Below are 18373 nucleotides of genomic sequence, written 5' to 3'. Positions count from 1 at the left end.
TAATAGGTCAGGTTCAGAAGAAATGTAAGCAGGGTAAGGAAACAAAGAGAGTGACAAGGTATGGGGATGCTAGTTTAAACAGGGTCTCCAGGAAAGTCTCTCCAGCTCTCTGCTAAGATACTAGTTAAGCAGAGATTGAATGACATGAGGGAGAAAACTATACATGGAAATAAAAAGATAAAACACTCCAAGCAGAGGGGAGAGCATATGTAAAAGCCTTGAGGGACTGCTAGGACAGCTCTTGGTTGTGTCAATAGATAGATTCAATTGGTATTTGTTGAATATATATCTACTTAAAACTTAACACATTGTTTAATGTCATGAAGACTTCCACAAATTTCAAAATAGGCAGCTTTATAGAAGAATCTGAAAACTTGGGAAGTGTCTGAGGATGCCTATGTTTTACTATAAAAATAAGACCAAATCTAGGTCTTTGCCTCAAAATATAAGATATAAAATGCAAACATAATAATACTAATAGCTAACATCTACTGAATGCTTATTTTATGACAAGCACTATGCTAAGATTTTACAAGTATCTAGTATTCTATGCTAAGTAGTTATTTCATGTGTATTATTCCATTTAATCCTACCAGCAATATTATCATTGCCAGCTTTACAGCCGAAAACATTGCATCTGCGAGAGATTAAGTGACCTACCCAGAGTCACACAATCAGGTCAGCATTCACACCTAGGCTGTCTCAGGCCTGAGCTCTTACTATTTTTTATCAAATCTTTAAAAACATTATTATTAACATTAGTCGATGTTAAGGATTGAGTTCCCCCAAAAGTATGTAGTGGAATCCTAACCCCTACATCTGTGGATTTAATCCCATTTAGAAATAGGGCTCTCTTTGTTTTGTTAATGAGTCTATATCAATGTAGGGTGTGTCTTAAACCTAATGACTTTTAAGATACCAAAAGAGCAGATTGGACACAGGGAGAAACAAACAGAAATTGGGGAAATCCCCATGTGGAATTCGCCACAGAACTGAGGACTGGGGTTACAGAAGCAGAAACAAGCATCTTCCCCCAGAGCTGACAATGAGAGAGCCTTCCCCTAAATCTGGACCTAAATTTGGACTTCTAGACTTCTAGACTCCTGAACGGTGAGAAAATAAACTTAGTTCTCTAAAACCACCTGCTTGTGGTATTTCTGTTACAGCAGCACTAAGAAATTAAGACAATCAATAAGCTAAGATAGGAACATTTTTTCATATAATCACTAGTGACAAAAACTTAAAAAGAAAACTAGTGCAGAAACGGTTCTTCCTTATGGCTACCTAAAAGTAAAATACACAGAACAAACAGACATTGCATTCTAGCCACGGAAGAGGAATGACTAATGAAAAAGCACTTTGGATAGTCCTGGCTTCCCTCGATCAATAAAATGTAAATTCCAACTGTCAATCAGCACACACACAACTTACTTAATTTTCTAAAAACCAGATAGAATTCTATTTGCTATAATGAATAAGTGAAATAATGGTAGCTTTTTGAAAGTTAAATTGATATTCTGTGCATAACAAAAACATAGGTTATTATAAAAAAGGTAAACACTTAAAGAATGCCTTGAAGATAGAAAAAATATTGGCTTAAAGAAAACTAGGAAAACAAACATATTAGGAAAGAGGAATAAGTCACGCAGAAGATGTGTAATGATTTTCAAAAGAAAAACGTAGAATAGAGGGATACAGCAGATTGTAAATGTTGCTTCTCATTCATTTGCTTTTCCTGTACTTTGTCTCCAAGAGAAGAGGTACCTACTCACTTACCGAATCAAATAGTACAAAACACAAAGCACTGTCAAAAAACACAGCCCAATAATCTAGCAACAGATTTAACTCATAGCTAGGGGCACCTGGCCCAACAAAGGGACAGCACTGCTTTATCACAGAGCACCTTTGGCATGCCATGGACAGTGCAATCATTTTATCTATCATTTATTTCAGCATTCATTAAAGGCTTACTAGAGCCAAGCACAAGTAAAGGAATGCATAGGTACAGAAGGGATGGCGAACATAAAATAAAGCCAATAAATAAGAGAAAGTCCCTGTACTCAGAGAGTTTCTAAGTTGTAGGAGACAAAGGTACACAAATAGCATTTTGGCATGTTAAGTGCTTGAATATTCTGTGAAGTGACTAATTCTAACTGAGGATAAAAGGGAATGAACTCAGGCAATCTACACAGTTCAGCAGCTTCCAGGAAGATCCACGCTAGAAGGACCCCTTAGAAATGAGCCACACAGAGGGCCACTGTCGGTAGCCCCATTCTCTTCTGAAATCCTTAGTCCCTAGGCCCAACTTGGGGTGCTCGTAAAATACGCAGACATCCAAGGGCTGCTCCAGATGGAGAACAAGCCAATCTACAAATAGGTATTCCTAAAAGCACAGGAAGAGGTGGTCCCCGCAGGTCAGCATCACAACAACAAACGCAAGAGCTGGCTCCGTGACCGCTTCAGCACCCATCAGACAGACGAATAAGATGGCTTGTCACCTCCCATACCCAAAGGTTCCAAGTGACTGGTTCAAGGAAGCTTCAAACCCTCAAGGACTTCAGAGTTTATCATGTAAAGCACAACTCTGAAAATTTAACAAAATAATAAACTCTGCTTCAAATTTTTTTTTTCAAAATATACATTTAGTTATATTATTTTACATATCCAGATCTAATGAAGAATAAAACCATCTGGATTACCAAATTTCATCCTTATATACTCATACGGATCTTCTTGCCACAGCTCTTCATCCTCATCTTTATAACACATCACAGAAAAAATCACATCCTCAGAGATGTTCTAAGACAAGAAAACACAGAACAATGAATGAATACAGGCTCTTCAGATTTGGGGGACACCAATAATATATTTACGGAGAGTTTTTCTGTAGCTGTTCCAAACTGTTATAATCATCTTCCTGTTAAGCTTATATTTACTCAGGCAGAAGCAGGAAAGCAAGATCTTCTGAGGTACTGTTGGGGTTAAAGAGTTAAATATAAATTGTTTTAAAACAATTGGCTAAAGGTACACAGAAAGAGACAGATGTAAAATGCTATTCTTTGAATCAATAGAAGTGATAATAAAGCTCTACTAACAAATCAATAGTAAACATACTTTGATTCTTTAAGGAAGAACCAAAAATGTCAACCCAAGGTCATATTTACTATTATATTTCTCATTTTGAATTTTTTTACATTTCCATTTTGGTCCTAAATGTCAGTGTACCCACAATATTAAAATTTTCTTCTTCCATTAAAAAAAAAAAAATCTGGTTTGCAACTCTACAAATGCAGGTTTCAAAAAATCACATCTAGTAGTATGCTACTAATGCTCCATCAAGGCCTTTTGCGCTTTAACAAGTACACGTGTAAAACAGAATCATTTCTTATCATTTATTCCAAATTCAAAAATTCTAAAAGGAAAAATTCAGCCCAGGGATGAGAGCTTTCTTATACTCCTATATTACAGTCATGTAAAAATAAGGCCAAAGGTATCAAGTTGAGAATACTATCAACTCATCGTTACTCTGCAGGAACACAAACAGCGAATAAAATGAAATTAGTATCTTTATTAATTGGGAAAAAAAAATCACTATTTGATCAAAGTGATTGGGCAATGAGTTATTTTTTAATAACTTTTTTTTATTGTTTTTTTTTTTTAAGTGAAAGTTTACAAATCAAGTCAATTTCTCATACACTTTGCTGGGCACTCCCAGCTGCCCTCCCTCTAATGGGACAGCACACTCCTCCTCTCCACCCCGTATTCCCGCGTCCATTCAGCCAGCTCCTGTCCCCCTCTGCCTTCTTCTCATCTTGCCTCCAGACAGGAGCTACCCACAGAGTCGCATGTGTCTACTTAAGCCAAGAAACTCATTTCTCACCAGTACCATTTTCTGTTTTATAGTCTAACACAATCTCTGTCTGAAGAGTTAGCTTTGGGAATGGTTCCAGTTTTGGGCTAACAGAAGGTCTGGGGACCATGACCTCCAGGGTTCCTCCAATCTCAGTCAGACCAGTAAGTCTGGTCTTTTTATAAGAATTTGAGGTCTGCATCCCACTGTTCTCCTGCTCCATCAGGAATTCTGTTGTGTTCCCTGTCAGGGTAGTCATCAGTTGTATCCGGGCACCATCTAGTTCTTCTGGTCTCAGTCTGATGTAGTCTCTGGTTTATGTGGCTGGCCCTTTATGTCTCTTGGACTTAAAATTACCTTGTGTCTTCACTGTTCTTCATGCTCCTTTACTCCAGGTACATTGAGACCAATTGATGCATCTTAGTTGGCTGCTTGCCAGCATTTAAGACCCCAAATGCCACTCACCAAAGTGGGATGAAGAATGTTTTCTTAATATATTTTGTTATGCCAGTTGACCTAGATGTCCCCAGAAACCATGGTCCCCAGACCCATGCCCCTGCTACTCTGGCCTTCAAAGCATTTGGTTGTATTCAGAAAACTTCTTTGCTTTTGGTTTAGTCCAATTGCACTGACCTCTTCTGTATTCTGTGTTGTGTTTCCCTTCACCTAAAATAGTTCTTGTCTACTATTTAATTAGTGAAAACCTCTCTCCCTCCCTCCCCACCCTGTAACCATCAAAGAATATTTTCTTCTGTATTTAAACTATTTCTTGAGTTCTTATAATAGTGGTCTCATACAATATTTGTCCTTTTGCAACTGACTAATTGCACTCAGCATAATGCCTCCCAGGTTCCCCCATGTTATGAGATGTTTCAGGGATTCATCCTTGTTCTTTATCGGTGCATAGTAATCCATTGTGTGAATATACCATAATTTATCCATTCATCCATTGGTGGGCACCTTGGTTGTTGCCATCTTTTTGCTATTATAAACAGTGCTGCAATGAACATGGGTGTGTATATATCTGTTTGTGTAAAGGCTCTTGTTTCTCTAGGATATATTCCAAGGAGTGGGATTGCTGGATTGTATGGTAGTTCTATTTCTAGATTTTTAAGGAAGCACCAAATCGATTCCCAAAGTGGTTGTACCATTTTACATTCCCACCAGCAGTGTATAAGTGTTCCAGTTTCTCCACAACCTCTCCAACATTTATTATTTTGTGTTTTTTGGAGTGAGATGGGATCTCATTGTAGTTTTGATTTGCATTTCTCTATTGGCTAATGATCGTGAGCATTTCCTCAATTATCAGTTAGCTGCCTGAATGTCTTCTTTGGTGAAGTGCCTATTCATATCCTTTTGGGCAAAGAGTTATTAAGATGTCCACATGAAATATCATAAAAATATGTATTTTTCAGACCTGTAATAAGATAATGATAAATTCTATCCTGGACCCAAAGGCAAAGTAAAAGAATTTACTGTCTTTTTTAGATACGATATTAGACTACAGACTTTAAGAAATCATAATTTGAGGAAAAAAATTGGTTCCTAATGTCTTTAAATTACCCCAAGTTATTTGTATGCAAATAAAAATGTATTTATCAATGGTCCATAATTTTCCATTCTCATTTGACCTTTAACCAAAAAATGATGCTGAATTCCACCTTTAAGTAAACAATTTATATAAAAATAGAAAACTTTAACTTCTGCTAGAAGGTAACAATACAAAAGAAGAAATAAAAAGCTTTTTTTTTCACTCAGGGCTACAAAGGAAAATGGTCATGTATCAGGCACCATTTTCCTGCAGAATAACAGTATCTTAGTAGAGCCCTAATGACAGTTTCCAAAAGGCTTTCACATAAAATACTTCATTTGATCCCAGTAACGTTTAGATAAAAAAGGGTGGAAAAATATTATCTGACTTAACAGAGGGGGAAGCTGAGGATAAACGTGATTCTAACCAAGATCAACTGAATCCAAGCTTTCCAATGCACAAAACTTAAAGTCCTCACTCTTCCCAAATACTTAAATTTCCAGGCCCTTTATATCAAGATAACATGAGACAACACTCACTTGAAACTATTAATAAGAATAAAGATAAAAAATCAGATATAAAATATAGGATTGATAACATTTATTTTGCCTAAAAACATAATTAAAACAGAATAATTTGGAGAGCTGCTCTCAAACACAAACCTGTATGTGCGGTTTCATCTGCTTCCAGGTTACAGAATGAACAACCCCTTGATTGAGATAGTTGAATGCTTGCTGAAGAACACGGGGGGCTACATATTCTTTCTGTCTATATTGATCTAAAATTTTTAGTAGTACCTATGGCAAAACAGGAAAAGAAAATATAGAAAAACAAACAATTTTAAGGTTAAAAAAGGGTGGCAGCTTTTCAGAATCCACAGAAATAAAAATAAATATATTTAAGTAAATGAAAATTGGGAAAATTTCCATGCAGCAAGAGATACCATAAACAGATTTTAATATGTAATAGAAGTATCATTTTGAACTGGAAGAAAAAAGGTAACTTATTTAAAGAATTGCACTGGGACAACCGATTAGCTTTCTGAAAGAAATTAAGCTGCCTTCTTCACTAAAATTTTAAAGCAAAATAAATTCCACACGGGGAAACATTTGAACCAAAAAATTAAAGCACAGAATTCCTACAAGAAAATGTGGGGGAATTTTATAATCTCAGATCACAGAAAGTTTCTGTAAGTGTAACACAGAAGCTATTTTTTAAAAGATTAAAAAAAAAAAAAAAGACTGATTATAAGGAAGCACAAAGCAGCTGTGGCTAGCCCAAAGACCCTGAGTCCGAGAGATCACTATGACACAGCCCAGGTCTTGCAACTCCTGGTCTCTGGCGCTCCTCATAATATCATGCTATAAGAGAGTTGCTGAATAAATAAAAAGAGCTCTTTCAAAATATGTACAGAATTTATAAATTCAGAACATGAATTCAGTTCAAGTATTCCACCTTAAGATGACAGGTTTAAATTATTTAACTTTATATTATTGACAATAAAGAACACTAATATGCATAGATTTATGAAAATCTAGAAACACCCCTTGTATCATTAGTCTTTTATTACGTCTGATTAATCTTGCTTTCTGACATAGCCAGTATTCAATAGTTATTAAATTTTATCTATTAAATGTAAAGAAAAACACCATGATCCAAATGGCAATACTGATCAGCCAATTTTCACAGCCCACTTATCCCTTTGTAGTTTTTAAAGTTTCTAAATACTAATACCAACTTGGACTGTTTCTCAAGAACTTCTAATTTTTACTGTACAGAATGGTTCCCAAACTCCACTAAAAAGTTTAAGTTCTCAGCTGAAAGTCTTAACTTCTAAGCTCAATTCCTCTAAAAATAATCAATTCGTATAATCTTCTAATACAATTCAATAATTCAATTTGTAAGTCTTCTAATATAGAAGTTGAAAACAATGAGGTGAGGTCCAAAGAGAAAAAAGAAGTTAAATTTTAAGAGGTCAGTGAGAGTTAATAAAAGAACCTAACCTGATGTTGATGACTGCTACATCACTATCAACAAACTTAAAAGGTTTGAGTCCAGAGTCTAGGAGTCTGTAAGGGCGGTTCTGTGGTAGCTGCCCTAGAACTTTTAGGTTTAAAATTGATTGCGCTATATTAAGATTCCCGGAGATGCCATTTCATCCCCTACGAATACGTAATTTATTATGTTTGTAGCCTACTCTTAAATGGATAGAAATGACTTCACTTCCAATAGTAACCATTCTTCTATTTTAAAAGCGTAAGTTTATTACCTGCTGAATTCCCACTGCATAGGTTTTCAGGAAGAATTCAGAAAATTCAAAGTATTCTTTTGTAACAGTTCCTGGGCTTCCATATCTGTGTATACAAAAAGAAAATGTTTAAATATTAAGAATTTTCAAAGCAAAGCATGGTCACTAGTTCAAATACAGTCCCTTGTTGAAAGACGTATTCCACTGGAGCAGAAAACTAACATTTTCCCCATTTTTCAAAAGCTCCATCATGAAATCATGATGAGCTATACTCAGAACCTGGGCCATACTTAACAGTTCAGACAAAAGCTTTACCTATGAAATCAACAACTCCTAAAGGACAAATATTAGAACTAAGAATATATTGATCTGATATATAATAGGTTTTCAATAAATTCTCTCAAAACTAGACTATTTTTTCTATGGAGCTGAGTGGCCACGCACGTTCATCCACAATTCCTGGGTATTTCCAATAAGTTGTACAATGTCATTTTCCCATGCTTTTCACAAAAGAACACAAAAGATCCAGAGAAGACAACCTACCTTCTTATGATCTCAAAATCAATGATTGTGGTTAAGCCTGCTTGAAACCAACAGAGGGTAACTCTCTGCCCTTTATGGCTCTAAGGACAAATAATCATATACTGTAGAGCATCAAGGGTAATATCAGACAGATATTTTATTATATCCAATCCTGAGATACTGAATATAAGATTGTAATTCTAATAAAAAGACAATCACCGTTCAAAAAGACGAGCTACAATATGCAAAGCCCACTTCTTACACTTCCACCATACTAGTTCAGGTCTATCATCCTCATCAATTTGCAGAGTCTCCTAGGAGGACAAAATATGCAGATGAACATCTACATAATAAAAGGATTTATGTGAATAACAAAGGCAGAATAAATCTTAGTATACTTTAACTCTTATTAAATGTAAACTTAGATTGTCATACAATTACAAATTTTACAGATTACTATTTAGAAATTAAATAAGCAAATTTCAATTAACAAATACTATTTGTCACATTTATCTCCTTATCTTAAAATACTAAGCACCATGTCCCATAAAGAAACTCCCTGGGATGATGGAAAGGTTCTATATCTTGATGTCAGCAATGGTAACACAAGTGTATATATTTGTCAAAATCACTGAAAGGTTTATTAAATTCTGTGCATTTATGTATGCAAATAAACCTCCATATAATTTCCCCCCAAAGATATGGACAAAGGAAAGGATACTGCACATTTTAAGAAAAGCTTATATTTAAAAATATATGAGTTGATTTGGTAGGTGAAAATAATATCACTAATGCAGATCCAAACGACGCAGTATCCTTCACCTATCAAACCGGCAAACTTACAATTAAACTTAGAGCACTTTGCAAAATCAGTCAAAAGCCTCAACATGACAATTAAACTTCTAGGGTTTATCCAAAGAAAATAACCATGTACGTGCACAAAAATTTAACTAGCCTTATTGCTAAAAATCTAAAACAATCTAAATGTCCAGCAAATGAAGCATTCAACAAAAATGACACAGAATAAAAACATTCATAATCATTGAAAATACTTATAATAGATTTAAATGAAAAATGAATTTCAAAACAGTATCTACATATATCACTTTTATAAACAAAATGTGTTTGCATATAGATGCAGAGAAAAAAAGGCTAGAGGAATAAATGCCAAGTTTTAAAAATGGTTACCACGATTTTAGTAGGATTACACAGTTATTATTTTTGCTTATCTGAACTTTCTAAAAATGAATAGTATTATCAGTTACTTTAGTTACAGTAGTAGTTTTCCAAACATCAGGCTAAGATAATAAATCGGTCTAGCACAAATATCCCAAACCCAAGTTTCACCAATTTTCCTTAGGAACAGGAGCCTTTTCTTACAGGAGGAACTGTTCTGTCAATAATGGTTCGAAAGATCTCCATCCATTCTGTGGTGGTTTGGTGATTCATCAGCTGAAGAGGCAATGCATACTGGAAAGTAGAACAACAAGATAACAATAATTCCTTTCCTCAAAAAAAAAAAAAAAAATTAGTGATTTTATCTATAGTGTGAGGTTAAAATATATGAAAACAGCAGTTTCACATAGCTCAATCTAAAATTAAACTTGAAACAGATTCATAAGTACATACATGTAACTTAAATTTTTTAAATCTAGAAGTGCCAAACTTCACCAAGGCTGGGAGAAGAAGTGAGATTTTGTAGTGATTTCAGGCATGACATGGTGAAAGAAGGCTTTTCACTCTGTTTACTTATGAAGCATTTGACTCCTTTCTCTGGGCTACTTTTTTAAATTAAAAAAAACAAAATCAATACAGTAAGGTCTCATTTATTTGGCAAGAGATTCTGGATAAATGATTTTTACCACTTACCTCCTGGTGTGTCAAACTTTAATTTTAACCACTTTGATAAAATTCTTTACCTCATTAAACAGAGTACTGCTATTCATGAAACATTTTTTCAGTTACTTTCCCCTATACTAGGGCATAATACAGGTGTATGTCTGTGTCATTATGAGCTGCAGGAGGTGAGGGATAGTGCCCCTGCATCCATTCATTACACAAATGTGCTATATGCTAAGGACATAATAAGACAGACACGATTTCTGCCCTCATGAAGCTTACGCTCTAGCTGAGAAAAAAACATATAAACAAAGAATTACAATACGGTGTGTTAAACAATATACTTAAAAGTAGTACAATGTTGATAAACCACACAGGAGGGACATCTAATCCCACTGGGAAATAAAGGTACAACTTCCCAGAAGAAGTGATACGCAAGCAGAAACCTGGAGAATGAGTACAAATTGGGTAGGTCATAAAGGGTAAAAAGGGTGTTGCAACCTCAGGGGAAATAGGGGAAATAAAGGGGGAAAAGGGTGTTGTAAAACCTCAGAAGGGAGAGAGGGTCTGTTCATGAAGCTGAAAGAATTCAGTATCACTGGAGTGTAAAGCACAAAGGGATTAATGGTAAAAGATGAAGCCAGAGAGATGAGGGTTTTAGAGGCCATGAGAACATGTAATAATATAATAATAGTCAATAATAGCTGATACTTATTAAGCACCTTCCATGTGTCAGGCGGAAATACAAGACCCGTATTTGCCTTCTGCTATAGGAACCTACCTGAACAAGTGCATAAAAGATTTTCAGAATCTGTTTCTGTAGTAACACAGAATAATGGGAGGAATCAGGAAGAAGCTGGATGATCTGCTGCTGAATACGAGGCAGAAATACATGCATTGCTGCTATAAGGGGCTCTCTTTCCTCTGCTTTCTTGTATCTACGTTAGCGAAGACAAAAGGAGACAGAAAAATAATTTCTCCCTGCAAGCAGCCATAAACAATAAATAGAAGGAAATATATACACATATATATTTTTAAAACTATATAAAGCTAACAAAAACATTCAATACATTAGCTTCTATTTTCTGTTAGGATTACTAGAATAAAGTTGAAAGAAACTTTGGAAGGGCAATCCCTATTTTGGGCAAAATATCTAAAATCTTTCTAGAAAAATTTATATGAGTTTTAAAAGAATCCAAGACTATTTCACAGCTTTCCTACATGAATTTTTCTGGGACTTAAGTTAGTCTTTATCATACCACAATTCCTCCTATATACTAATTGAAATAGACAGACATTCTTACTATATATATAAAATATGGGGTGAAAAAAAATTTCTTAAACTATCCTAAACTGAGAAGTTAAAATAGTTTACAAACTTAGAAGCTCTTAGATCACTTTAATTGCTATAAATCTAAAATACTCTCTCAAAATTCTAAAAATACAGTATGACGTCATTAGTTTAAAAGAAAGAAAACTACAGGATTTTGCATGTGTAAGTAGCCACCCTCTTCGAAACCAGAAAGCCACACTATTAAATGTGATGCTGAATCCCCTGCCTGCCAAGCACCTTTTATGAGAAAAGAATGTCACTAGCAAAGAAACTTTAAGGTAAATGTCTGATGCTCATGAGAGGACAAATGTTAAGGTACCTCTTTATCAGTGTTTCCAATGAAAGCTGTTAATAAATGGTCCTCTGAAACTATCAAATAACTTTAAGAAGCTCTGCATATTATATTCCTGTTATTAACAATGCACATTAGCATATTAAAGGTTGCTTGAATAACTGCAGTAAATAAACATGTTTAACTGTGCTTAACTCAACATTTCCTAAAGTAATCTAATTCTACGCAACACCCCTAACAATTTAACACAAAGCTCGTATATTCAGTCAACAGAAATCAACTTACTCATATGTCTTCACCAGTTGATACAGACATAATAAACTGCCAAGCCAGCTTCCACTGCTCTGTAATTGCAAGTAATAGTCTATCTTGTCGACTACCGATGGCCAGTGACCAGGAAAATCATGTTTAATGATGGCACGGAGACACATTGTTAACTGGACTCTACAGGGGTAGGGGGTGGGGATTAAAAATGTAAATAGTTATAGGTATCAGGCTCCAAAGACCTCTAATAGTTTACATGTACGTACTCTAACTCCTTTACCCACATTATATAGTTATATATTGGGGATGGAAAAAAATAAAAACAGCTCCTCTAAAGAAAAACCTTAATGGCTCGAGTTATTGCAGAAAAACGTAATGGATGATTTCCAAAATGAATGAAAAATTCACTCTGTCTTACCCTAAATACGCCTTTCAAAAAAAAAATTTTTTTAATAAATTCATAAAAATTTAAAAAAATAATAGGACAATGACTCCACCTCAGCTCTGTAAAATTTCCCGGTCTTATTTTATATTTTGATTATCCTATCATAAGGGAAACCCTGGTCGCATAGCGATTAAGAGCTACAGCTGCTAACCAGAAGGTCAGCAGTTTGAATCCACCAGGCGCTCCTTGGAAACCCTATGGGGCAGTTCTACTCTGTCCTATACAGTTGCTACGAGTCAGAATCGACTCAATGGCAATAGGTTTGGTTTGATCATGGCGGGGGGGGGGGGAGTTGTGACAAATATTGTATGATTTCAGCTGGATAATCACCCTACAGGTAGTAAAAGTAAGTAAAAACAGAGGCCCACATAACTACAGGAAACCTCTGTGAGCCAAAACCTTGAACCTATTCATTACCAGTTAATACCCAACACAGTATATTGTACCTATCAAAGCTGTCTGAGATATTAAGTTTCGTACTCTGAGTATAAGAAATAAGTATTAGCTAGATAATTCCCGAAAAGGAAAGCAAAGAGCTATTTCCAAAAAATAAGACAAAAAGCAACAGGAGGACAAAACAGAAAAAGAGAATATTCCTTTAATAAAACTATAAAGTTATGTGATAAAAGATGTGATCTCCTAACACTTAGACTAGTAATCATTTTCTCATGGAATACCAATTCTAACTGGGATTGAAAAGAAAATGAGAAAAATAACTTTTCTTCAACAAAACTGTCAACATTATCACCAAATATGTCCTTAGGTGATCATTTGGAAATGGTTAGAAAGTGAATCTGGCTAAATGAGAATTCCACAGTGCCAAAAAAAAGTGTGTGTTCAGTTGAACAGCTAATAAATTGGATTCACTGAAAATGGTAAAATATACATAATAATGCCTTTTCCTTGTGTTACCAAATGTCTTCAAAATTTTTCTTTGCAATACTTTTAAACTTTGAGTATAGGAAATAAAATATTTCTCCAAGAGTGATTATAGTTAACTCTTAAGGACAACAAAGCAACAAAGTATTCTCATGACAAAGATAAAAAGTTCTCCTCTTTGTCATCAGCGATTGTTTGTTTAAACAACTTGTGTACAAAAAATGAAAACTTTTCATTTTAAAATTTCATCTTCCGATTCTCTCTCCCAATCCTTTCTAATACCAAGCCAAGCAAAAGATGGCTATGAAAGGAGGAGAAACCTACTAATTAGAAATCATTATCATTTAATGGATTAACGTGTAGAATCATTGGAAGATTCAGGGAGAGCTGAAAATGGAAGGATTTTTGACAAGAATCAGAATACATGATAGCCTGGAGAGGCACCAGTGCCATGACTGGTATTTGGGCAACCACTGTGAATAAAGATGATTTTCTTTAATCAGTAAACCTGTTTTATCCTCTCACCTAATAGCATAACTGCACAAAGAGGAGTTCAATGTTAGTTCTCCTTCCTGTTGCCAGTTCTTTCACATTTCCCTTCTTTCCTATGGCTTCTGTCATAAGCCTATTAGGCACTCAGGCTAAAGCTACATATAATCTCTGACATTAAACAATTTCATTCCCCTACATCCATTTCACCTACAAAGGAATTTATTTGTAACTGAAGATTACAAAATTTTCATGACTCTACAACTGTGCTGTCCAATAGGACAGCCACTAACCACATATGCACACTTCAAATTAGTCAAAATTAATTAAAAATTCAGTTCCCCAGTTGTACTAGCCACATTTCAAGTGCTTAATAGCTACCTGAGGCTAGTGGCTAAATATTGGGAAGTGTGAATAAAACACATTTTCATCACTGTAGAAAGATCCATCGGATACTGTTACTTTACATCACCTATGAATTTGAGAAACTGGGAATAATTTTTCTATTTTGTACCTACTTTATCCTATCTTCTCCAAAGGAAAAGATACTTACTTCATGAAAATGAATAAAAATATAGGTAAGAGGTTAAGAAAAGCAGCAAGTTAAAATTCCCAGAAGTCAATCTCCCTGTGTCAGAGAAAAGAATAACAAAATCTTGTCCATAAATATTGAGGCAAAGAATTACAAATGTGAAGACTAAATAAATATTATTATTTGAGTGGCCATGTTTACTACTTTATATCTTAAAAAAAAAAAAACTTGAAGCTGATGATTAGATCCTCAAAACCCCAACCCCACCCATGATCCAAGTATTTTGTGCTTCCTACTGATCATATAGTATAATGCACCTCACTAAATCTGGAGACCGAATTATTCCTTCCACAATGTTTTCACGTATCTGCTGGCGATCATTTTCATGAATGTTGAATGGAAATATTGCTTCTCCTGGAGGAGGTTCTCGGTCTGGCCAGTACTGTGTCACCATGTTCTTCAGGTAAATGGCAGCTAAGTTAAAAGAAAAAATGCTAACATAGCAGTACTGAAAGGATGGTTTTATTCAACTTACAGAGCATAAAAGGCTAAGTCCTTCAACACTAAACATGAAACACAGCAAAAGTGGAAAATCTTACAGTTATAAATAGCCAAACAGGGAAGGAAATATGGAAAATAATTTAAAGGTTTCTCTTTAGCTAGTTAAGCAAGTCTAAGCAGTAAACATTTTGTCAAAAAGATTTCTAGTGTTTAACAGAATAATTATTTAGGAATCAAGTTTGTACCCTTAGCCTAAATACAAGGTTGAAATGAGACTTTACTCAATGTACTTTGAAATCATAAGAGTCACATTTTTCAAAATGCTTAATACTGAGTTCACAACAGAAGAAATCCTACTTTTCTTCATGTAGATTGCTTTTTAACTTACTTTCTATCACCTGCTTCATTTGGCACTACCATTTTGAAAAATCTATATACATGCTTTTTAAAGCATCAGTAATCTCCACTTAACCTTTTCTGAAATATTTAATGCTTGTAAATATAATAATAGGGAGAAGGACAGCATTCTTCCAAGATTTTCAGAAAATCTCAGGTAATTTTTTCTTTTATTTCTATCAAAATATATAATCGATTATTTTTTTTCCTATTCCTTGTTAATAATCTTCAACTCCAACTTTGAACAAAAGGCTTCTGAAAGAAACAAGCTGATATGCTGCTACAGGGTTTTCCAGAAGGAATGTGAAGCTCCTAACCATCCAGTTGAACACAGAGTTTAAGCACATAACTTACATAAAACGTCACGCTTTGGGATATAAGGATAAAGAGATGTGATCCACAAAGCATAACTTCTTTCCCTTAAACTTCTCCTCTCCCTTCTTACCCAAATCTACCCCCCCCCCACCCCTTTTTATCATAAAACTAAATTGGCTGGTAAAAACATTAGACCACAGACAAACCAATATGTTTGACATTGGCTATAATTATACTATAATAGAAATTTAATTATTAAGTTATGAACTTGACATCCTATAAATTCCTCTTTATTATTTTTGATTTGCCAAAGATCTGAAAAAGATTATTCCACCTAAGGTTTCAATTCGTTTGGAGAAAAAAAGTTATTTAAGAGTTTTTGTGTTTACATCAGTGTGGTTTTTATTTTACTTCTAGTTTAAATCACACGGACTCAGTGCAAGTACCATCTTTTATCCCAGTACTTTTATTATATTTTATATAACAGTGACTGGCACAGAACAAATTTTCAATAAAAATTTGCAGACTGTTAAAAAAATTAAGAAATGATCTAAGAATATGGGCTGAACTGTGACCAGTTCAGAATGATTATCTGGGATCAATCTTTGCAAAAGGAAAAATCAACTATATCCTAAACAGCTCATTTAAATCCCTATGGAACTAGTTTTATAAATAAAGAAAAGCAGCCTTCAAACAGCAAAAATACGTAGTAAAATCATAAACTTACTTATGATTCACTAATTAAATCTATTAATTTTATAACTAAAAAATATTTGTGTTTTGGGTCACCATGCAAGACAGCCTGTATAAAAAGCACATTCACTAATTTGTATAGGTTAAGGAAATCTGCAATTAGTTAAAAATAAAATTGAATTTAATGTAATAATTTAAAAGATAATATTAACTACTCTTGCAGATAATTATGGATTACTATGGATAATGAAAGGAGCCCTGGTGGCTTGATGGCTAAGCACTCCACTGCTAACCAAAAGGTTGGCAGTTAGAACCCACCAGCTGCTCCACAGAAGAAAGATGTGGCAATCTGCTTCCATAAAGATTACAGCCTTCGAAACTCTATGAGGCAGCTCTATTCTGTCTTGCAGGGTTGCTACGAGTTAGAATCAACTCAACAGCAACGTATTAAGGAAAAATACCAAAGATAATTGAAATAATATCAATAATCCAAAAACCCCCCATTAGTCATCTAATTCAAGTATCTAACCACTTGCCAGAGATATGAAACAAAACACTAATGTCATCTTAATTCATCCAATTCATAAAGTATTAAACTTTGCTTCCCTAGAAAATTCATTTTAAGCATTTAAAGCATCTTAAATTTGAAATACACTTACTAAAACATACACACACTTCTTTTTTAGCAGAATGAATCACTTAAAGACTAAAAAGCAGGGGTGCAAAATGGTACTTGTACACCAATGTTCACTGCAGCACTGATCACAATAGCCAAAAGGTGAACACAATGCCAGTGCCTAGAAACAGATGAATGCACAAACAAAATGTGGTACACACATACAAAGGAAAATTATTCAGCCATAAAGAGAAATTAAGTTCTGATACATGTTATGACACGGATGAACCTTGAAAAGATTATGCTGAGTGAAATAAGCCAGATAAAAAAGGGCAAATATTATATGATTCCACTTACATGAAATATCTAAAATAAGCAAATGCATCCAAACCCAGTACCTTCAAGTCAATTCCGACTCATAGCGACCCTATAGGACAGAGTAGAACTGCCCCATGGAGTTTCCAAGGAGTGCCTGGTGGATTCGAACTGCTGACCTTTTGGTTAGCAGCCGTAGCACTTAACCACTATGCCACGAGGGTTACATACTAAAATTTATTAGTGGTTACCAGGGGCGGATGAGAGGAGAAAAGAGGGAGTCATTTCTTAGGAGACACTCAGTTTCCTTTAATGGTAATGAAAAAATTTGGAAACAGTAGTGATGGTTGCACAACACTGTGAATGTAATTAATGTCATAGAATTATACATATAGAAAAGGTTGAAATGGCAAATGTTTTGTAATAAACATTTTACCACAATTTAAAAAATAAGTGACTTGAGAGCTTCTTATCATAACTGTCCTATACTTAAAGTAAGGTTCATTCTCTGCACATTACATGGTAATATTAATGATGTTATTATGCTTATCAATACCTCAAAAGGAAAACAGTAGAGCAGATATGCAAATTTATTTTACTTGGCTTGCCAACATCATAATACTATTTTTTTTTTCTATTTCTTGAAAATTCACAGTAAGATAAGAAAGAACAGTCGCTAATGAGCAAGAATATTTTATAGTTGCCCACAAGCAAAGAAAAATCAAGATTTGGCTATTGTATATAATTGCTGTAAAAGATTAGGCAATGATCAACTACAAAGAAAAATTCTGTCTTATGGCAGATTGATTTGAAATCCACATAAATTATGAAGACAATTTGCCTTTAAATACTGCTTACATTATATATCAAAACTTAATTACTCCCTGCAAATCTACTACCAGGTATGTACCCAAGAGTTGAAAGCAAAGGCTCAAACAGATACTTGTATATCAATGTTCATTGCAGCACTATTCACAAAGCCAAAAGGTGGAAACAACTCATTGTCCACCAACAGATAAAGGGATAAACGAAACGTGGTATACAAACAATAGAATGTTATATACATACAATAGAGTATTATTCAGCTATAAAGAGAAATCAATTTCTGATACATGCTACGACATGAATGAGCCTTGAAAATATTGTTAAGTGAAATAAACCAGACACAAAAGGAAAAATATTATATGACTGCTTAAATGAAATATCTAGAATAGGCAAATTCGCAGAGACAGAAGTATATTAGCGGTTACCAGGAGCTGGGGAAAGGGAGAATGGGAAGCTATTGCTTAATGGATACAGAGTTTCTGTTTGGG

General features: G+C 34.5%; 1 protein-coding gene across 2 annotated transcripts in view; it reads right to left on the bottom strand.

Annotated features, from left to right (window-relative positions):
- The window catches only part of IPO8 (importin 8), a 76768-nt gene that overhangs the window by 45219 nt on the left and 13176 nt on the right, over positions 1 to 18373 (bottom strand). For both annotated transcript variants that reach the window (XM_064284443.1, XM_064284442.1), the window contains exons 3-10: positions 14542 to 14698; positions 11901 to 12059; positions 10772 to 10928; positions 9532 to 9621; positions 8371 to 8465; positions 7651 to 7735; positions 6044 to 6178; positions 2700 to 2799 (exon numbers count right to left, since the gene is read on the bottom strand). In XM_064284443.1, coding sequence (XP_064140513.1) covers positions 2700 to 2799; positions 6044 to 6178; positions 7651 to 7735; positions 8371 to 8465; positions 9532 to 9621; positions 10772 to 10928; positions 11901 to 12059; positions 14542 to 14698 — 978 coding nt within the window. The remainder of the gene's footprint in view (positions 1 to 2699; positions 2800 to 6043; positions 6179 to 7650; positions 7736 to 8370; positions 8466 to 9531; positions 9622 to 10771; positions 10929 to 11900; positions 12060 to 14541; positions 14699 to 18373) is intronic.

This window comes from Loxodonta africana, chromosome 4 (assembly GCF_030014295.1).
Source record: "Loxodonta africana isolate mLoxAfr1 chromosome 4, mLoxAfr1.hap2, whole genome shotgun sequence".
In the NCBI taxonomy this organism is placed as follows: Eukaryota; Metazoa; Chordata; class Mammalia; order Proboscidea; family Elephantidae; genus Loxodonta; species Loxodonta africana.
Note: the sequence above shows the minus strand (reverse complement) of the source record. Positions and strands in the feature narration are given on the sequence as shown.